Source organism: Acomys russatus, chromosome 29 (assembly GCF_903995435.1).
Source record: "Acomys russatus chromosome 29, mAcoRus1.1, whole genome shotgun sequence".
NCBI classification, from domain to species: Eukaryota; Metazoa; Chordata; class Mammalia; order Rodentia; family Muridae; genus Acomys; species Acomys russatus.
The window spans coordinates 33508796-33531336 of NC_067165.1; the positions used below are offsets into that span (position 1 = coordinate 33508796).

General features: G+C 52.3%; 2 protein-coding genes across 2 annotated transcripts in view; one reads left to right on the forward strand and one right to left on the reverse strand.

The window, feature by feature from the left end:
* Tmco4 (transmembrane and coiled-coil domains 4) overlaps nt 1-5414 on the forward strand; it is an 81452-nt gene extending 76038 nt beyond the window's left edge. The window contains exons 13-14 of the mRNA XM_051171579.1: nt 983-1100; nt 4889-5414. Of these exons, the coding sequence (XP_051027536.1) occupies nt 983-1100; nt 4889-5293 (523 nt within the window). The 3' untranslated portion in view covers nt 5294-5414. The remainder of the gene's footprint in view (nt 1-982; nt 1101-4888) is intronic.
* Nucleotides 5415-7806: 2392 nt separating this feature from the next.
* Nucleotides 7807-22242, reverse strand: Htr6 (5-hydroxytryptamine receptor 6). Its single transcript, XM_051171595.1, is given in 4 exon segments — nt 7807-8157; nt 8159-8272; nt 8467-8625; nt 21157-22242. Coding segments are annotated over 4 exon segments (1320 nt in total). The 5' UTR covers nt 21874-22242; the 3' UTR covers nt 7807-7827.
* Nucleotides 22243-22541: the final 299 nt, after the last annotated feature.

Sequence of the window (22541 nt, forward strand, 5' to 3'; positions counted from 1 at the left end):
GCAACAGGGCTTCTGGCAAGCAGTGGGGCCTGAGGGTGGGGGAGGGAGTCAGGGAGCAGCCCTGTTGAGAGTCTAAGGAGAGGCCCTCGGAGTCTCCGTTCTGAATTAAAACCCAAGCTGTAAAAATCCCAAACCTCGGCGGGCATGGTGGCACACGCCTTTAATCCCAGCACTCGGGAGGCAGAGACAGGCAGATCACTGTGAGTTCGAGTCCAGCCTGGTCTACAAAGCAAGTCCAGGACAGCCAAGACTAACAGAGAAACCCTGTCTCCAAAAAAACAAAAAACAACAAAAAAAAAAATTCCAAACCTCATGAATTCTGAAAAGGGACCTGCAGCAAAAAAACATAGGATGGTGACCAAGTGACCTGAAGAAGATGACACTCAAAATAAAAGGAGCTACAGGGATGACATAGTGACTTTTATCTTTTTGCGGGGCAGGCACTCATATAGCTCAAGCTGGCTTTGAACTCTCCATATGGCCAAAGGTCCTCCTGCCTCTACCTCCCAAGTGTTGTGATGTACAGAGATACACTGCCAAGTATGGTTTGTGCAGCGCTAGGGATCAAAAGCAGTGTTTGTGCATGCTGCGCAAACACCCTACAGGGGTCAGAGGTCAGAACCTGAGGGACAGGTGAACCAGAGACTCTGCGTGATGCTGACGGCAGAGGGACAAGCTAGTAGATGGCCTGTGATGGATGAGCCTACAGGAAAAGAGCAAATGGTGGGATTCCCGTTTAAAGAGATTCTTCTCGGGAGGAGAAAGAGGAGGCACCAGCTGGAGGTTGTAGCCTCTCAGAGCATCTAGCAGCCCCCTCTGGTGCCCACATGCCAGCTCAGCATTTGGAGGCTCAAGTGGAAGGGACTGAGAGTTTGAGGCCAGCCCAGGCTGTGTAGTAACTGTGCCCAGTTGGTCAGTTGGCCAGGGCTCAGAGGCCCAACCCCCTGAGGCTCAGGCTGATGGCACCTCTTTTTGCCACCAGGGGAGACTGGTTGCTGAGCTTCATATACCGGACGTCATCTGTGCAGCTCCGAGTCGCAGGCCTCCAGCCTGTGCTGCTGCAGGACCGGAGAATGGAGAACGTGGACCTGTCCTCAGTGGTGAGTATTGGGCTGTCGCTCGAAGGGCTCCCCACTGGCCTGTGTGTAGGAGCAACACCAGGTCAGCCCAGCCCCTGGAGATAGTACCTGCCTCCTGCTGCCTCTGTCCTAGCTTTTCCCTCTGTAATCCTCAAGCTGCTGCCAGGCAGGAATTGTTGTGCCCCATTTACAGACAAGGAAATCAAAGCTTAGAAATTTTTCACAGGGCTGGATCCAAACCCCTAGGATCCTCAAATTATCCTCCTACCCCTTACCCCCAACACCATCACTCCAGATGACCAGTCAGAGCTGTCCCGCGGCCCCCCCTCCCCCGCCTCCAGATATAACCAAAGCAAGCAAAGGCTCAGGTGTGGGCCATGGGCTAGACTCAAAGCAGTAGACCCTGGTGCCCAGCCAAGCAAGAGCAAAATCCAGGACTGAGCCCATCATATGAGATGTTTATTCAATATGCAGGGCCCAGGGCTCAGGGCTCATGAGTGCTCCCTGACACTAGCCCCTTCTTTTCAGCTACCCCACTACCCTCATTTCTCCACCTGGGAGACTACCTGCTCCCAGAACACCTTGGCTTTGGCTCAGCCTTCTAGCTTCTGCCTAATAATAGCTCTTTATCACATTAGGGGCCTCGGTAAAGAAGCACTTTCCTCCTCTGACTAATTAGAGGTAATTAGCATTGCCTTGGTGTCCCAGGCTTTCCTTGGCAGCTCGCTGGAGGAGGGGCTGGCAGATCTCCCTCAGTAGGATTTGCTGGGTAGCTCCACCTTGCATAAGTGACTACAGACCTGTCTGGCCCCTCCTCCTGTGGCAGGCAGGGACTGTCTCTGGAGTGGATAAAAGGACCCTGGCTAGGATGTCTCTTTGCCCTCCAGCCTCTCCCACTCAAGGCTGCAGCAGGTGGAGGATTTTACCACCCCGGAACTCACTGTCCAGTGAAGATGCCCAGTATGTTTTGGTTCAGAACAAGCCCCTCCCTCTTCCAGAGGACACACCTGGTTTCTAGGACTTAACAAAGGGTCTGCCACAGAGTACGCAGTCAGTAATAGCGCCAGCAGTGACAAGAGCCACCATGTGCCAGCTGACCCTTACAAAAGGTCCCAGGAAGACTTACTGATCCATTGTTCAGATGTGGAAACTGAGGCTGGAGTGACAAGCACAAGCTTATTAGTCGCTTTCTGGGTCACTGTGACCATGCTCCTTGGCAGAAATAATTTAAGCAATGATTTCTTTGCACTCACGGTTTAGGCTGGTTTTAGTCTGCCAGGGCAGGGAAGGCCCAGCAGGAAGCTCTTCACAGAGGGGGTGGGTTAGAAGCAAAGGGGGAGGGAGGAGCCAGGGGCTGGGTGTCACATGCAAAGCCCCCTTTTAGAGACCAACTTCCACCAACTGGACCCTCCCTCCTAAAGGGTCCACAGTCTCCCAACACCTCCAGCTGGGCAGTGAATGGTCAAAAAACCTAAGCCAGAAACCCAGAAAAGCTACCTCAGAGCCTGGGCCCACAGCCACACATTTGTGCCACCTGCGGTCCTAAACCTCCGGAGCCTCGTCAGCAATTTGCAGTCCTGCCAGCACGCCTGTATCCACATAGTCTCCTGCTCTTGCCAGCCTACATAATGCAGGGGTTATGGTCCATTTCATCTCATAGAAGCATGTGACCGCAGGAAACCCGGGGCCCTAACGGCATGGCAGGAGTCCTCAGGACAGAGAACTATGGCAGGGCAGCCAGGCCAGGCCTCTTGCAAGGCAGGAAAGGGGAAATGCTGGGGCCCGTTCCTACCCACATGGACCTGGTGACTGGAGTTCATACTCTCTGAGCCAGAAGTCTAGTAGCATTTGTTGATTGACAAGATGTACTGGGAGCTGCCCCGGTGCGTCCCAAGGCTGCAGCCTCCACCCAGCATCACTTCCGGGAAAATGTCTGTTCTGCATTAGTGATGCCTGATAGAACAGTGGGTGAAGCTCAGTGGGACCGCTGGGGAGATGGTCACGTGCTGAAAACTTCAGTCAACATCATCTGCATCGCACCCACCTTGCCCCTGTGAGGCCTCCCCTTTGCTGACTCTAAACATGGAGTGTTAGCAACAACGACTCCCTCTGGGTCTCAGTAGAACAGCAGCTGAGGGACTATGCATGGCTGAGACCTGGACCAACCTGTGACAGAGGAGGCTAGAGCTGTGGGTCAGCTGCAGCAATGACACACTGGCGTGCCTTTCCTACCCACCTGTTCTCACACAGCCCTGGCACCAGTCCCTCCCCAGGATCCAGAAGGCTCAGGGAAGCAACTTTTATTTGTCCATGGATAATGGGTTAGTGTTTGTCCCTGTGAGTCCTGAAGGTCCCATTAGCTGGAATTCAGATGTGATGGCAGCTCCCAAATGGATCCACTCAGCTAACTCCCTATCTTCATCTCCCCTTCGAGGAAAAGTAAAGTAAGAGAACACATATTTAGGCAGCACCTACTTAAGTGGCAGGCACGGTATGTTGTGACTTCGGTGTCCTCTCAAGTCCCGTTGAAAGTCTATGCATTTCAGCTGGCCGTGGTGGTGCACACCTTTAATCCCAGCACTTGGGAGGCAGCGGCAGGCAGATCACTGTGAGTTCGAGGCCAACCTGGTCTACAAAACGAGTCTAGGACACAGAGAAACCCTGTCTTGAAAAACTAAAAAAGAAAAAAAAAATCTATGAATTTCATGGGGGTGAAACGAGGTGCCATGACTCAGCCAGCAAAGTGCTTTCCATGCAGATCTGAGTTCAGGGCCCCAGAACCCAGGTAAAAATCAGTCAAGTATGGCAGTGCTTGGGGGGGATCCCTGGAACTTGCTGGCCAGCCAGTCTAGCAAATAGATATGCTCCAAGGTCAGTTAGAGACCCTATCTCAAAAAATATGATGGAGAGTGATTGGGGAAGACACCTGACCTTCGACCTACACACACACACATACACACACACTCATTGTCTTACAAAGAACCCAAGACACACCAGGAAACGGGAAACGCCACCGCTTCCTCCCCATCTTGGCCCATCTGGACTGGCATAAGCCTATGCCTGGGACTAGATTATGAAGTTATTTGGCTTGTCACAGTGACCCCTGACATCCAAGGCCAGCACTGGCATCTGGTGGCAGCTTCTGCCTGCATTGTATCAGGGTGAAATGGCAAGCTAGACTTGTAAGAAATCTGCCCTCGGGGAGACACCTCTGCCCAAGCTTGAGGCAGAGCCCTGGGTTCTGACCATCTACCCAAGGCCCCTCCTCTCAACACTGTCATTTTAGGAGTTAAGTTCTCAGCACAGAAGGGGAGAAGGGGGGAAAGTGGGGAGTTCCTAGGAAGGGGCTGAGGGGGATGGACGGGGGGTGGGGGTCAGTGATCTGTGAAGAATCAGACCTTATATAAATAAATCTTTATTTCCAACTTGGGATTTTTCCTGGGGAAACCCTCCCAGCCACACTCTGGGGGAGTTACTCCTAATGTTGGGGACAGAAAGGCCACCAAATGTCCCATGGCTACTGAAAAGCAAACACTGAACCCCACCCCTGCCTACCAACCATTAGGGTGGGCCTTCATGCCCCAGAGGACCCACACATTTGGAAAAGCTTTCTTCCACTTTCTCTTGCTCAGATCCTATAGCCTACCCGCCCACCCCACTCCAGTACACTCTGGACTTGAGAACCATTGATAATTGGGGTCCTGGGGTGCTGAGTGACTGGCTGAGGGCAGAACTTAGCTTGGATCCCAGGGAAAGGGTGGGCCCTGCACATCTACCCACCATGGTCCTCACTCACAGTCTCCTTGCAGGTCAACGGCCACTTGGACTATGCTAAGCAAATGGACGTCATCCTGAAGGCTGTGGGCATCCATACCAAGGAGGGCTGGGGTGAGAAGGGACTCCCACTGGCTCCTGGCAGCCTGCCCCAAGAAGAACCTCCCCAGATAGCCACAGTCTCCATAGAGGAAACCATCCACCAGGATGAGCAAACTCAGGGACCTGCCCCAGGAGACAGTCTCAGTACCGCCATACCTTCCATTGCCAGCCAAGCCCAGGTGCCAACGGAGCTGGACCAATCCACAGAGGCCTCACTCCCTACCCCTGCCACTCTGGCAGAGGGACCCCTGATCTGCAGCCATGGTGTGGGTCCCAACCCACTGGGCTGCCCTGACTGCACCCATGGGACCCAGGAATCCTGTGCAGAACTGGACTGACCCCAGCAGGAGCCTTGGACTACCACTCCAGACTTCTTCCCTGTGCAACTTTCTCTAACATCTTTGGGCTCCCAGAGAGTTCTGGAGGTGAGGGTATTTCCACAAGTGCCTTCTTAAACACGAAGGGGCTAGAATGGAGAATTGAGGGAGAAAAATACCGGCTCCCTGAGCAAGCACTGGCAATATGACTTGTGAGGCCAGCAGCATAATCCAGCTCCAGACCAGACCCTCCCTTCAGGTCCCACCCAGAGGCCCAGACGTCACTGTGAGACTGGAGGGGCCCTGTGCTCCATTTTCTCCAACCTCAGTGGAACCAAAGTTCTACTTGCACCTCACATCTACTCTCCAGGGCTCCCCACCGGCCCCAGGCTCCACAGTGGGGCCATTTCCATGTGCAATGAGGCAGGTTCCTCCCTCTACTCTTGGAAGGTCCAGTCACCTTTGTCCAGTGCATCTCTAAGGCCTAGCATCTGCATCCTTAAGAATCCCCGCTTTGTGCCTCCCACCTCCTCTAGGTGGCAGGGACATAGGTGACCAGCCCCCATTGTGCATGTGGGGAAATAAGACCTGTATAAGACTGTGGGTGTCGTAGTTCAGAAACTGGATGCCCCTCAAGTGTGGGTCACTTATTCACTTTATAAACACCTACCCGACTCATGATGATGCCTTTAGTATAAACTGCTCTGTGCACGTGGAAACATGACAGTGATTTGTTAGGGACCACAGAGCATGCTAGGCACAGAGTCAGGTCAGAGTCCAGGCCACTTGGGCGGAGACCTACACACAGCTGTCTTCCAAGCACCCAGGAATTAATAGGATACAGACCACACATGGCCACTTCCTTCAGCTTGTGTTTATTGAGTCCCTTGGGCAGGCCTAGAGGTGAAGGAGAAAACCCTGGAAGCACCAAAGCCCTGCCTGCAGCCAGGGCTCAGTTGAGTATGATCAGCACCTAGGAGAGCTCCTGGCCACACTGGAAGAGCCTGGGAGCCTGGGTTGATGGAACACTGGGACCTCATGGCGAAGAGAAACTCAGTCCAGAGAAGGATGGAGCCAAGAGTCCCCTGCCCTTTCCCACAGATGCAAGCCCTGTGCCAGAGCCCTCCTGCTTGTCTGTGGCTTCACCCCCAAGCCAAGGACATCCCAATTCGGCTATGCTCTTCCCACCCAAGCAGCTGTCCTTTCTTTCAATGACCCTAGGGAGGAACCAAAGGAGGTAGGGACTGTTCTGCCTCCATCAGCTGCTTCCTGTCAGAGAATCCGAGACGGAGGAAACCCACCCTTGGGGCTGCACAAGATCTGCCAACAGCCCCTGGGCCTCTAGAGGCAGAACAACAGGATGGGACTGGAAAGAGTCCCTGAGTGTTAGGGTCCCCACCCAGCAAAATGAGGATGCCGGGAGCCCAAGTTAGGGTATAGGAATCTAGGCTGGAAAGGAACAATGGGGCTGAGGTGTGACTCAGTGGAGAGCACCTGCCTAGTAGGTGCAAGGCTGTCCTAACAGAAAATTGGGGGGGGGGGGGGGGGGCGCATGGTGACATTGTTGATAGAGTGGTTTCCTAGGATACATGAAACCCTGAGTTCCACCCCAGCATCACATGAACCTGGCGTGTGGCACACACCTGGTGATCCCAGTACTTGGGAGGTAGAGGCGAGAGGATTAGAAGTTCAGAGTCATCCTTGGCCACACAGTGAACTCATGGGAAGCACAGGTTACGTAAGACCCTAGAACAAGTAAGAAACAAAAGGGACAGAAGAGAGAGAGGAGAGGAAGGGAGGGAAGGAGGGGGGTAAGAAGGGAGGGACACTTGCTAGCCTTCTACCAGAGCCAGGACCTGGCTGACCAAGGGTTAAGGCCACAGAACTTACCACCTACTGGGCCCTCACAGGTGCTGGGCACACACTGTCTTACAGGGTGGCATCACTACTCCCCCTTGAGACCTGTGCCCCAGAAGTGCAGTCTACAGCTGAAGAAAAGGCCATCTTTCTGGCTGCCTGGCTTCCAGCCTAAGGTGCTTTAGTGTTGCAAACTCCACCCTAGGAGGCTCGCAGGGCTGAAGGTCTAACATTTGGAGGAAAGCTCACAAACATACAATTCTGACTGAGCACATCTGCGGAGGCGTGGGCACTTCGAGTAAGCACCCCAGGGCCTACGAGAACCCCAGTAGCCCACAGATGGCACATTGGATAGCAGGGCATTAGGCCAGACAGGAACTGGGGCATCTAGATGGATACATTCTTCCTACTCATCATGAGAAAAGGGGCTGACGACAGATTACTTCCCTACTGACCTGAACCAAACGGCCCAGCTCCAGCCCCCTAGCCATGCTGCCCAAAACCATGAGGGATACTGCAGCACTGGAGCACTGGAGATGTTTCTGATCACCATGGGACCTGCAGCAACAGATGGGAGCTAGCGGAGGATACCTCATGGGGCTCAGCAGGCTCCCGAAAGACCTACCACCTCCCAGTCTTAGGGAGAATGAGCTGAGGCCTATGGGGTGTAGCTCTCCTCTGGCCAGCTCTTGACCTGGTCAGTTCCTGGGTGAACTGAGTGGATGCTGCCGTATCTCAGGCTCCACGGAGTCCGTGACGAAGAAGTTGACCACAGCGGTGGCCCTGGTGGGTGGTGGGGGGTCCCGGGTTGCTTCTCCAGGCAGCAGAAGCTGGGCCGTGAGCTGCAGGCCCGACGTGGCCCCTGAAGCAGAGTCCGAATCTGAGTTCGGCGGCATAGGCAGAGGCAGCACCTGCTGTAGGCTGAGGCCCGGTCTTGCACCACTGTGAGAGGTCCACATGGAGGCGGAGGCAGGGCTGGCCCGGTGCTCCGGGGGGCAGTGGATGCATGGCAGGAACCTGCCCAGGGCCCCTTTTGAAGTCCCGCATGAAGAGAGGGTAGATAATAGGGTTCATGGTGCTATTACAGTACCCCAGCCACGTGAGGACATCGAAGAGGCCTGGGGAGATGCAGTCACACACGGCCTGCGGGGATAGGGTTCATCACACCTTGTCCTGGGCAGGGACCCAGACTACCCCGCCCAGCAGGCACAGGTACCACAGATGAGTCATCCTCCTCCCTCCTACCCTTTGCACAGTGAGGCATGGTGTCTTCTTCTCCAGCCAGGCCTAGACTCATTCCACCCTCACTGTCTTTTTTTTTTTTTTTTTTTTTTTACCTGAGCTATGTTGGCCACGAAGAAGGGCAGCCAGGTCACAAAGAACATGCCTAGCAGGATGCCCAGGGTCAGACTGGCCTTCAAGGCCTTCCTGCTATGTTTGGTGGCCAAGCGCCTACTGTCAGCGGACTCCATCCCTGGGCGTGGGGTCCTGGGCACCTGTAGAAAGGAAGGCCTCACAAGTTGGCTGATATTAGTCACAGGCTGAGGCTCAACCCTAATACTAGACTGAGTCCTAGTATACCAGCAGTTAACTGAACCCTGATCCTTGACTGCTCTCCAACTGAAGCACTAGACCTAACTCCAGTTCCACAGACCAAGGCTGACATGAGTGCTGAGAAAGCACAGCCCCCAGACTGAACTCTGGCACTGCCCACAGATCCTGGGGTAACCACAGTCTTAAGCTGATCCTCCAGTGTGGACCCCTACTGAGCCCTGATCCTGGTCTCACACCGCACCTTGTCTATACAGCATGTCACAAGTTTGAAGCAGTTCAGATACAGAGGTAGACAGCTCCCAGTGACCTTCCTGCAAGGCACAGAGGCATCAGAATGTAGTTTAATTGGTAGAGAGCTTGCCTAGCGTGCATGGAGCAAGCCCTGGGTCCCATTTCCGCTACCTTGCAAACTAGGTATAGGGGTACATGCCTAGAATCCAAGCAAGCTCAGAAGTTCAAGGCTACCCCCAGCTACAAAATGACTTGAGATCAGTCTGGGCTATAGGAGACTAAGTCTCAAAAATAGATAGACGGAAGCCAGGCGGTGGTGGCGCACGCTTTTAATCCCAGCACTTGGGAGGCAGAGGCAGATGGATCGCTGTGAGTTCAAGGCCAGCCTGGTCTACCGCGTGAGTTCCAGAACAGCCAAAGACAGAGAAAGCCTGTCTCAAAAAAAAAATTAAAAGAGAAAAATGATAAGGAGATAGATAGATAGATAGATAGATAGACAGATAGATAGATAGACAGACAACAGGTAGATTACATTCCACACAGGACAAGCACCCAGCACAAAAAGCCCCATCACTTTCGAAGGCTCAACAATTCAAGACCCAGTTGCACTTGAGGAAGAACACCCACAGCTGAAGGGCAGCTGAGGTGTACATCCCACAGGTCCTCTGCCCATGCTGGAATCATGTTTTTATCATCAAGTTCCACAAAGCAGAAGTGTTTCTTTTCAGAATGTGCATGAAGCAAACAGCTGTGGCGAAATGTCAGGTAGACGAGTGGAAATGCTGGCAGGTGCCCTTGGCACTCCACAATTCCTCTCAAATCCACACACCTCACTCCTGTTCTCTTCATGGACGGCGGTGGGGAGCTGGGGAGGAGGAAGGTGCCACTCACCCAGAAACCACCAAGAAAGGGACAAGCACACGGAGAGGTCTGAGCTGGGCACTGCCACCTACAACCAACTGTTCCAGATCATTATGAGGCACGGAATGAGCCCTCAGTGCCTCGAGCTCTGTGATCCCTTTGAAAATATAAGAAACCTCTCCCCAGAAAAGGATACTTGTAAAAGTGTATTTTAACACATACAAAAGAAGAAAGCATGTGGCCTTCAAAGTAAAGGTGACTGCCACCAAGCCTGACAACCTGTGTTCGAGCCATGGAGGTGAACTTGAACTCCTTACTTTCCAATATCTACCTCTGGAATGTTGGGATTACAAGCATGTCCCAACACATGTGGTTTACATGGTACTGGGGATTGAACCCTGACCTTCACACATGCTCGGCAAGCACTCGGCTAACCAAACCACATTCCCAGCCATCTTCTTGCCTTTATTAACATAACTTATGGTTTGGATCCAAGAATTTGCCCAGCTTTGTTCTTTTTCTTTTAATTTATTTTGAGACATGTAGCCCGGGGTATGTAATGCAGGCTAGCCTCAAACTAGATATATCTCTGCCTCAGTTTCACTAGTGCTGGCATGACAGGTAAGTTTCAACATGCCCAGCTGGGTTCTGGGGGCAGCCAGAGGTGAGATGGGTGTGGGGAGTTGCAAAGATCAGGGAGAGACAGAAAGGGAACCAGACTCCCAGGCAGTCTTCCACAGATGGAGAGGGGCTGGAGGAGACAAAGGCCTGGTCTTTTAGAGCCGGGGAGCTTCAAAGCCAGACTAATGTGCTCTCACATACAGGACACACAGGAGCCCTCCTCTGCCTCGCTCCCTGCCAGCTGGGCTGGCTAAGCTGGGGGGGGGGGGGCAGGGGGAGGAGAGGGGTGCTGTCTACAGTGCTGGAACCTCAGCTCTGAGCTGCTCTCCAGCAGGACCCAGGGGCTCGCTCTGGAATGGGAGTTGAAGGGCAAAGCACATTGTAACAGGTTTTTCAGGTGAGATACGATGATATTACTATTGGGGGCAAATCCACAAAAAAGCAACCTTGAAGAGGACCCGATCTTCTCCCCCTCAGACTTGAAAGAGTGGCAGAAGAAAGTGCTGGATCTTTAAGATGGGCAGTCTGCTGCAAATCACATCACATCCAGCCTCTAGCTCTATGAACTTGAGAAAGAGAAAAGCTCCTCAGCTCCCAGAGCCACTGAGAGCGTGCTGACTCTACGTGCATGCACAGTGCTGATGCCAACATCTCTGATTCTCTCTTCCCAGTAGCCATGCCCACCCATGCTAAAGCCTCATTCTGTTGTCCCTATGTCCCTTTTATATACCTATGGCACATGCCACAGACAGAGAGTGGCCTGGCAGTGCCCTCCCAAACAACTCCACAAGAATGATTGTCATGGGCTGGAGAGATGGCTCAGAGGTTAAGAGCATTGTGCTCTTCCAAAGGTCCTGAGTTCAATTCCCAGCAACCACATGGTAGCTCATAACCATCTATAATAAGATCTGGTGCCCTCTTCTGGCCTTCTGGCTCACTTACAGGGAGAGAATTGTATAAATAATACATAAATAAATCTTTTTTTAAAAATTAGCATCACAGCCAACGGAAGAGTGGCCAAATAAACCATGCACACTCCCACTGCAGAATATAGCATAGATTTTTTTTTTTTTTTAATGAAATGGTACCAGAGAGATGGCTCCAACAGTAAAGGGACCTACCCACAAAGTCCCACGACATGAGTTTGGTTCCTAGTGGAAAAGACAACTGAACTGGGAATAGTGGCACACACCTTTAATCCCAGTGCTTGGGAGGCAGAGACTGGAAGACCTGTGTGAGTACAAGGCCAGCCTGCTCTACTTAATGGAACTCTAGGACAGCCAGAGCTGTATGAGTGAGACCCTGTCTTGAAAAAAACTAAAAAGACAACAACAACAACAAAAAGACAGAATTGACTCCCACAAGTTGTCCTCTGGCCTCCACAGACATCCTATGGTATACACACACACACACACACACACACACACACACACACACACACACACAATGAATGAATAAGTGTAATTAAAATGTCAATGTACCTGGCTAGGGGCTGGGGATGTACCTCAGTTGGAGCAATGCCTGCCCTGGGTTCCAGGTTCAAGGGATCTTTTCCTTTGTCCTGCTCATAGTTCTTGGGCTGTGTAGAGTGCTTTCAAAGCAAGCACAAGGTCCTGGGCTCCACCACCCAACACCATGAAAAATGAAAAGGAAGTGAACTTATATGTTCCCTTGTTACTTAAATTACTAACAAATGGGGGGAAGGGTGTATAGAGAGATGACTCAGCAGTTAAAATCACTGGCTGGGGGATAGAGGGATGGTTCTGAGGTTAAGAGCACTGGCTATTCTTCCAAAGGTCCTGAGTTCAGATCTCAGCAACCACATGATGGCTCACAACCATCTATAATGAGATCTTGTTCCCTCTTTGGTCATGCAGGTGTACATATGGGCGGAATATTGTATAAATAAATAAATAAATAAATATTAAAAGCACTGGCTGCCCTTGCAGAGGACTCAGGTTTGGTTCCCAGCACCCACATGGTAGCTCACAGCCATCTGTAACTCCAACTCCAGGGAATCCTATGGCTTTTTCTGGCCTCCATAGGCATTGAACACATCAGTAGGTGCACATTTAAAATTAAAATAAGGGGCTAGAGAGATGGCTTAGTGCTTAAAACCTGGGTTCAATTCCCAGCACGCACATGGCAGGTCACAATCATCCATGATTGTCCCAGGAGGTCCTATGCCCTCTTCTGACCTCTGTGGGTGTTTCAACACACATGATGCAAGGTGAGCAAGACACTAGAGCACATAAAATACTTAAATATAGAAAATAAATAAGTAAATCTAAATTTTCAATTAAAATAAATAAACATTAAAACAACTCAATAGTCAACTAGTCACAGATGAGGCTAACAAGATGGACTTGAGCCAGACCACAGGGTTTCACACCTGACTCTCTTCTCACAGCTAAGCAACATTAGCCAAACTACTGCTCTGTAGAGTAATTTAAATTCAGAACATGGCTGCTCTGGCAAGAGATCACATCCAAAGACCTTCTAGGTCTGTGTGATCTGGCTGGAATACAAACACGCCTTCCATCCAGGAGACAGAGGCAAGCAGATCTGAGCTCAGGGCCAGCCTGGTGTAGAGCAAATATCAGGTAAAGAAAAGCTTGGGTCCAGGTGTGTGGGTACATGCCTTCAATCCCAAACAATGAAGGTAAAGCTAGTTTGTAGAAGGAAGTGAAAGTGATATTTATTTAACAGAGTAGCCAGAAAAGAGAGAAAGATTTGACAGAATAGGACACACCCAATGGGGTGGGTGGGGGTGGGAAGGGAAGGGAAGCTATTTAAGGGGCTGTGCACAGAGAGAGAGAGAGAGAGAGAGAGAGAGAGAGAGAGAGAGAGAGAGAGAGAGAGAGAAAAGAAGAAGAAGAAGGAGGAGGAGGAGGACGAGGAGGACAAGGACTAGGAGGAGGAAGAGGAGGAGGCAGTTTTACCGGGACAGTAATAGAGACACAGGTTGCTGAGATAGAACTCAGGTGAAGACTGAATGAGCCAGAAGATTAGAGCAGATTGCTGGCGTTAGTTCAAGGTCAAGAAGAGCAATTCAGGGGCTGAGAAAGAAGCCAGACTGAATAAGTCAGCTGGGAGAGGGATTTGAGCCAGAACAGCTGAGTTGAACCAGCCGGCACAAAGCTCAGAAGCAACAAGAAAGAGTGAGCTTATTAAACAGTAAGTCTCAGAAGCTGAAAACATTCTAGGCCTAGGTTAGGTTGGACGGAGGCTCAAGGCTTCCAGGACCAGGCCAAGGTTAGCAGACAGAGGCAGTAAGCCTCCCAGACAACAACTGAAGTAGGCGAATAAAAGTTCCTTTTTACACTGTGCCTCTCCTGTTTCTTCTGTAAAAAGACACTCTTGAAGCCAGGTGGTGGTGGCGCACACCTGTAATCCCAGCACTCAGGAGGCAGAGGCAGGCGGATCTCTGAGTCTGAGGCCAGCCTTGTCTACAGAATGAGTTCCAGGACAGCCTGGGCTACACAGAGAAACTCTGTCTCAGAAAAACCAAACAAAAGGACACTATTAATAGCAGCCATCTCATAGGCATGTGCTAAGGGTTAAATAAGGTAATACAACCTGTTGGAGCAGCTCTCAAACACAAATGCTTGTAGGCTAGCTGTTATCATTTGCACTGTAAGCGTGCCACCTAATTAATAATAGTGATGCTGTTGGTGACCCTCATGGCAATCTTGTCCCTTGAAAAGCTGGAAGACGGAGGTCCCCAGAACCATCTGGTCTATCACCAACAGGAGAGGAAGGGAAGCTGTTGAGCACTTACTATATGCCAAAGCCTGTATATTACCTCCCTGCCTCATGGATGGTCGTGTTTAGCCTCGAGATATGGGGAGGCAAACGGATTTCTCCAAGGTCATTCATCTGTGACAGGAGCAGGCAGGACTTGAAAGAGGAGACACTGAATTTCAACTGCAAGTCCCCGGCTCAGCACAGCCACTGTGCAGCCACCTCCCCCAGCAAGTATTTCTGTGACTGTCACCTCTGAGGAGGAGGAGGAAGAGAGATGGGGGTGAAGGGAAGACTTGTCACTTAGAGGGATGTGCAGTCGGGAGGGAAGGGCAGAGGTGGGAGCAAGGCAGGGAGGAGGCAGAGGAGGGGGAACTCTGGGGAGGCAGAGGAGAGATGATGGATAGAGGAGCAGCAAGGGGGAAGGGGAGGGGGAGGAGAATGTTAGGATCTGGGGATGAGAGAAGCAGATGAGGCGGAGGAGGAACTCCTGGCTTACCTTCCTGACCCTCTCTGTGAGGCTGTGAAGTCCCACTGCAGCCTGATACTGCCCAACAGTGTTCTCTCTCAGCAATCTCCCAAGGATGAATACCCCTCAGTCCAGTTCTCTCTCTGTGTCTCTCTCTCTCTCCCTCTGTCTCTGTCTCTCTGTCTGTCTGTCTGTCTCTCTCTCTCTCTCTCCCTCCCTCCCTCCCTTCCTCTCTATTCACCCTCCCTCTGTTTTAAGGTGGGGAGGGGGGAGTGTTGAGACAGGGCCTCACTCAGTAGCCCAGGCTGTCCTGGAACACACTAAACCAATCAGGCCGATCTCACACTCACAACAACCCTCCTGCCTTGGCCTTTCTCCCATGCTGAAATAACAGGCACACACTACCACATCTCTCTCTCTCTCTCTCTCTCTCTCTCTCTCTCTCTCTCTCTCTCTCTCTCTCTCTCTCTCTCTCCTATCTCTCTTCCCTCCCCCCAGCTTCCTGCCTTGGCTCATCTCACTGGGATACCTTTTCCCCCATCACTCTTCCTGATAGCCCAGTTCTAAGCACAACTCCTCTCTCCCAGCCCCTGGGAATGCCTGAAGGCCTAGTGGGAACCACTGCACCAACAGTGTTTTGGGTTTTGGGTGTTTTTTTAAAGCCCATTTTTCACACAGAGGCATATGTGGATCCACAGAGAGAGCATGCGCTGGCCAGCCCCCGTGTTGCCCATGCCAGGAGTGGAGGCCTGTCCCTGCCTCCCTTCCATCTGCAGGGAAGCTACACTGGTGAGGGAGAAGAAGAGAGAGGAGAGGCTGACCCTAAGGGGAAGGACCCATGCAGCCGGTATTCATGCACACCGGTCCTGTGGGTCTGAGCTCTGAGACCATCTTCGTCTCCAGGCTGCAGACTCCCTTCTCTGTTTATCTGTTCATCTGAGACAGAATCTCACTTTATATAGCTCTGAACAACCTGGAACTCGCGACCTTAATCAGGCTGGCCTTAAACTCACAGAGATCTACCTACCTCTGCCCCCAAAGGCAGGCAGTCTCCAGACACTCAGAAGGCGCGCTCTGAGCCAAGCGGCTTTGAAAGCAGGGTACGGGAGGGCTTGCTGCTTCAGCAGCCAAGAGAACAGGCTTGGGGCTGGCTGGCTGATGCGGCAGTTAAAAGCTGGTGCACTGCTTTTGCAGAGAGGATTCCAGTTCAGTTCCCAGCACCTATATCTGGTGGCTCCCAACTGCTTGTAACTTCAGATCCAGGGGATTGGACCCCACCGGCCCCTAAAGACTCCTGCACTCACATTTCAACACACACACACACTTAAAAATAAAGTAATACTGTTTTTAAAAAGAGAATGAGACTGGACACCTGACACACGCTTATGATTGCAGCACTTGAGAAGTGGAGTCAGGCAGATCTTTGTGAGTTCCAGGCTAGCCAGAACTACATAGAAAGACTCTGCCTCAACCTCCCCCTTCCCAAAAAATGGGGGTGGGGGTGTAGAGAGAACGAGCAGGCTTTCCAGGAGGTGTTTAGTGGGAGGACAGTGATGAATGAGATGGGCCTCTGGCTTGGGATCAGGTGGATTATCCTATCTCCGAATAGGATGAACGGCCTTGGGGGACAGAAGGGACATCCTCCAGCCCTCAGCTGCAGGGTCCAATGTGACTTCTCCACCCAGGCCTTTAGCTACACTTAGAACATGGCTTTGAGAGGTGGCCCCTCATCTAAGCTCCGCCCTCTTCCCCTCCTCGCCCCCCCCCGCCAACTGCTGGTGCTTAAGATCAAAGACTTCTGCACACAGTAGGTACCATGACACGTGCCACTGACTGGGCTAATCGAATTCACGGTATGAGAAGCTTAAGAACTCATTCCATACATGAGTGAGCCCACAGCATGTGAGACAAGGCAGCCATGGGAACCCCAGGCCCTCGGCTCCTCTCTGTCCATTTGCTTCCCACCACAGACACAGGCCGGGTGGTTGTGCTAGGCTGGCAAGGTTCTGGATGCTGAAAATACAGCAGCTAACGTGCCAGGCTCCTGCCCTCCTAAAGCTCCCTTCCCGCTCAGGAGAAGCCATCCATCATCCATCGACCGGCAAGATGTTTGCAGATGCTGCTGAGAGAGAGCAGCAAGCCCGGAGAGGACCTAGGGAGGGTAGCAGTTCTCACGCAGAAGCAGGAGAACAGAAACCAGAAGACGTGACAGAGGCTGAGGGAGGACCATGTGGGAAGGAAAGTGAGAACAGCCAGACCAGAGGTCCTGGGACAGGAAAGTGCTTGATGCCCACGGAGTAGGAAGGAGAGCAGTGTGGCTGAAAGAGGAAGAAAAACTAGATAAGAACCACAGAGTCTTGGGACAAGAGCTGTAAGGCCTTCAGTGCATAGCAACATGACAGGACCTGTCTGTTAGATGGTTGCTATGGTGACCCAGGCATCAATTAAAGGGACTCAACTCTAGGGCACCAGTGGAGAAATTTGAGGTGCCCCAAGCCTGGACATGTGTCACATGTGGAGATGAGAGGACTGGGTATACAATGTGAGGGACAAAGAGACATCCAGGCTGCTTCCAGAGCTCCTGGCACACAAGACCAGAAAAAAAGAGGTCACCATTCACTGACACGGAGAAGACCCTAGGGGCCAAGTCTGGAGTGTGGGAAGTGTGGAGTTCTGTCTGTACTTGGGCAGGGTGTGGCCTGGCAGCACCTAGGTAGTATTTCCAGGCCTGAGACAAAAATAAAGCCACTACAGAGAGAACACAGGAAAGGACAATAGGGGGAGCCAGGTCAGAGCCCCACAGTGCAGACTGCACTGGCAGATCAAGGCTCAGGGAGGACCCAGGAAGCAGTCAATAGAGGGACACAGTATAATGTCACTGATCATGGCATTTTGAGCAAGTGTCACTTAGCCACATTGGCTCTCACTGAGTGAGCTCAGTTTCCCTACTGTCAAGCAGGACCAAGCGAATGCTCAGCAAGAGTTTTGGAGACCAAGCTTGGTGCCTGACAGAGTGTGCTCAAGACAATAGTGTGGCTGTGGGAGGCTCCTAAACAGGTCCTGAAGTCACCAGGTGCCAAATGGTTACCAGCTGGCTCACCTCACATCTGGGGGCGGGGGGCATGCTGGGACCAGGGAGCTCCATGGACCAACTTCTAACATCCTTGATCTCTCATACAGAGCATCCTTGATGATGGGCAGTCAGGACTTTTCAGCTACAGGTGAACATTGCAAAATCTCACAGAGCCAGGCAGTGGTGGCACATGCTTTTAATCCCAGCTCTTGGGAGGCAGAGGCAGGCAGATCGCTGTGAGTTCAAGGCCAGCCTGGTCTACAAAGTGAGTCCAGGACAGCCAAAACTACAGAGAAACCCTGTCTTGAAAAGCCAAAAACCAAACCAAACAAACAAACAAACAAAAGGCACCTGCACAGAGCCTGACCCTGACTCCCACGTGGTAGAAAAGGATGGACTCCTGAAAGTTATCTTTTGTCCTCCTCACATCTATCATGGCACACACGTATGCACGATCTCTCTCACACACAAACAACAACAACAATAATAATAAATTAAAGCTGGGCGGTGGTGGCACATGCCTTTGACTTCAGCACTTGGGAGGCAGAGGCAGGCAGACCTCTGTGAGTCTGAGACTAACCTGGTCTACAGAGGGAGTTCTAGGACAGCCAGGACATAGAGAAACCCTGTCTTGAAACCCATCCACCAAATAATAATACTAATAATAATAAATGTAAAAATACTAACACAGGGCATGAGCCACCGCAACTGCCTTCCAGCAAGAGAGAACAAGTTCTTTGTTCTTAATGCCCCCTCCCCCAACTCATAACAAGACAGCCTCAGGTTCCGGGCAGAACAGACAGACTAAAGCACCTAAGTGACTCTGCTGGGACCCCTCTGACATCCTGGCACTTGTGTGTCCTGTGACTACCCATGGCAAGGGATACTGGTTTTTTCATTTCTGGGAGAGATGGGACGTTTTCTTTCTGAACATAAACATGGACGTAAAAAAGATAAATGAGAGGATGCAAAGAAAATGCCAGGTAGAGACGAACTGAGAGACCCGAGATGGGAGACCGGGTGGGAGAGACAGGAAGGCAGATAGACCCCCACCCCCAGGTGACTCTCTTTACAAATTCTCAGAGAGCACGGGTGGAGCTCAGCGGTAGACCACTGAAGAGACTGTCTCAGTCAGTCAGTAGCTTCAAGGACACAGGAGCTTCCATTTGTATTTAATACTGCTTTCGTGTGTGTGTGTGTGTGTGTGTGTGTGTGTGTGTGTGTGTGTGTGTGCATGCAAGCCATCTCACATGGAAGGGGTGGGGTGGGGAGGCCCAAGAGCAGCCATGCAGCCCCATGTGCAAGCCATAACACACAATTAGAGGTCAGAGGACAATGATGGACATGGATTCTTTCCTTACACGGTGTGGGTCTCAGGAATAAAACTTGGGTCCTCAGGCTTGGTAGCATATGCCTTTTTCTGCTGAGCCTTCTGGCCTGTCTCTTAGATTTAGATAGATAGATAGATAGATAGATAGATAGATAGATAGATAGTGTGTGTGTGTGTGTGTGTGTGTGTGTGTGCGTATGTGTGCTTGCATGCTCACTCTCACATGCACAGAATCCAAGAAACAGCACCAAATGCCTTGGAGTTCTGCATGTGTGTGGGATGCCAAGCTTGTTATGTGGGCACTGGAACCCAAACCCCAGTCTTAATGATTTTGCAGCAAGCTCTCTTAACCACTGAGCCACCTGACAACTTTGCTGAGTGTGAAGCAAGTCCCTTGTGTGTGGAGACATCATAGATCATCTGTTTGCATCACAAACACTGACTGTAGCTCATTTGCTCTCAGGATTCCTCAGGAGCAGCCTGAAGCCTTTGAAGCCAGGAAATTCACACAGGCAAGAACCAGGGGCTGTCACCTCTTAGCCTCAAGTCAACAAATAGGAAAGTCAGTGGAATCAGGAAAGCAATCACCAAGCAAGAATCAAGTATGTGCCAGGCATGGTGGCGCACCCCTTTAATCCCAGCACTTGGGAGACAGAGGCAGGCGGGTTGCTGTGAGTTTGAGGCCAGCCTGGTCTACAAAGTGAGTCCAGGACAGTCAAAGATACACAGAGAGACCCTGTCTCAAAAAACAAACAAATAAACAAAAATGAATGAAGTATGCATTTACCCACCACCACCACCCCCAAAACAAACAAACAAACAAACAAAACAGAAACAGAACAGAAAAAGACCAAAGCTCTCAGGAAAGAGTGTGGAAGGCCCACAGACAGCTGCTACCTGCTAGCTGCAGGTACAGAGAGGGCTGCAGCCAGAACTCCTGCCCACCCCAGATACTACTGCCCTGGGTGACAGGACCTCGGAAGCCCCGGCCTCCCTCATGGCACTGTGGCCCAGCTGTTCCGGGGCACTGCCTGGAGGCTGCTACTTTTCTAGCCTGGTCCCTTGCTCCCTGTGACCCCAAGAACCTTCTTCATCTGAGGCTACAACAAGATGCCCATGCAGAGCCCCAGAACTTCAACGTAGAGAGCTAAGTCTCAGGAGCAAAGCCTGGTTGGTCTGCACCTCACCCCTGAGGGTAGACTTTAGCCTGGAGTCTGGTGTGGCCTGGATAGCAAGAGCAGCCGTCCTTGCTCAAGCTAAAGGTCCTGCTCCATTCACAGGTAATTACTGAGCTATGTGTCCTGGGTGGTCAAAACTGACCTAGCCTCCCACAGTGCCCCCACCGCCCCAAGTCAGGGTGCCACCACAGTAAGTCAACAACTAAACTTAGGGTTGTGTCAGAGTCCGCCTGGGAAGAGGTAAGCTGAAAAGGAGTTTAGCAAGAGCAGCTCCAGAGAGAAGCATTAAGGCAGAGAGAAGAGCAAAAAGCATGGTGGCACATACACCTATAGATAGTCCCAGCACACTTGGAAGGCAGAGGCTGGAAGATCACAAGTTCAAAATCACCCTCAGCTACATAGTGAGTCTGAAGTCAGCTGACCCTTCCTCCAAGAAAAGCCCGAAATATTGGCACAGAACTAACAACTTTGAGGACCATGGGGGGAGGGGGGCGGTGCTCTGAGGCTGGTGAAGGCAGAAAGGAAGAGAGAGAGAGAGAGAGAGAGAGTTGGGAAAGCGGACTACAGTGGGAGGCGGTGGAAGTCTGTCAAAGGCTCCCTGGTGAGAGGTGGCAGCGGCTTAGACTCGATTGTGCTTATTGGACAGGCAGGGCCAATAGGCCCTGAGAAAAGAGTGTGAATATGAGGGAGAGAGGATGCTTTCTAAGTTTTCCACATGTGATACAGGATGGAGCCTGTCATGGAGAAACATGCCAGCTTCCTCCTCCGTCTCCATATATAGCAACTATCCCACCACAGTGAGTTTGAAATTCATTTGAAGGCAGAGCCACAAGGCCTTGTAGGATCAGCAGTAAACGCTTACTGTGTATGAGGCAGTCACCCTGTGGTTTCTCAATAGCTGTTTACCCCCCACCCACCCACTCCCACCATCCCAAAAGCCAGGTCTCCCAAATGGACCCCAGGTACCTGCAAAGTTTCCAAGGCCTGGCCAGCCATGCCCGTGGTGAGCGAGGCCACTTGCACCGCCTGCTTGCGGGCTGCTAGCAGGATCCTGCAGTAGGTGAAGCAGATGGCACCCGAAGGCAGGAAAAAGGTGACGCCAGACGCCACGAGGACATAAGGCAGGCTGGCCAATAGGCGGCACTGGCCAGGGGCAGGTGTCCGAGCGTTGCCCAGTTTGTGCCAGCCCAGCAAGAGGGGCAGAAAGGAGGCAAGCGCTGCGAGGCTCCAGGCACCCAGGATGAGCGCCAGGGCACGCGGGGCTGTCATGCGCAGCTTGTATCTGAGCGGTGAGAGGATGAGCAGGTAGCGGTCCAGGCTAATGAGGCAGAGGTTGAGAATGGAGGCGCTGCAGCACATCACGTCGAAGGCGGTCCAAAGCAGGCAGAGGCCACGCGCTAGCACCCAGCGCCCATACAGCGCGTTCAGCATAGCTGGGGGCATCACCACCAGCCCCACCATCAGGTCCGACGTGAAGAGCGACACCAGGAAGAAGTTAGACGTGTTACGCAGCGCGGGCTGCGTGCAGATGAGCACGATCAGCAGAGAATTGGCGACTGCGGTCAGCACTATGACCACGCACAGAGCAGCAGCGGCCACCCAGCCACTGCCCCCTGTGGCAGACGGTGGCCCAGGGCCCCAGGCTGGAGTGCTACTGTTGATAGGGCCGGGCTCTGGAACCATGGGGACTAGGATTGAGGGCCAAGACGGGGTAGGGTGACCGCGGGGACAGGGTAAAACCAAAGAGGAAGGCAGCTGGGTAAAAACAGCACCTCAGAGGGGTAGGTAACAAAACCGGATCTTTACATTACCAAGCAGTGATTAGAAGAGGTCGGGGAGGGATTATAGGGGTGTCTCTTGCGGCGGGGGCACCTGGAGCATTCCGGTAAGAAGTTTGGGGAGGGGTACCTGATGCGCCAAGTCAGTGAAAGTTAGGTTGGGGCTGGGTGAGAGCCCTGGAGTGGAAGAGAGCTACCTGGGATGGCATAAGATGGGGGTGGGGTTCCTGGCCAGAGGCACAGCTAGGGAGATGCGAGCTGGAGGCGAACTCTCGCCCTCCAGCTGGAGCAAGCTTTCTGGGGAGGGTGGGCGTGTGAGTACGCTAGATCACAAGCTGTCGCGCACGGGGGAGGGGTCGCAATGGGGTGGCCCAAGAGCAGCAGCGTAGCCTGGGGACTGAAGCAGGTCGCCTTTCGCCCTGAGGCACCGCGGGATTCAGGGTACCAGAGGCTGCAGACTGGACCGGGCCAGACCTAGCCAGGGAGAGCGGGTTGGCAGAAGAGCGCAGCACAGCGCTCCGCCCTCCCGGCCGCGCTGACTTGTCTGGCCACCTCCCGCCCGCGCTCCTTACC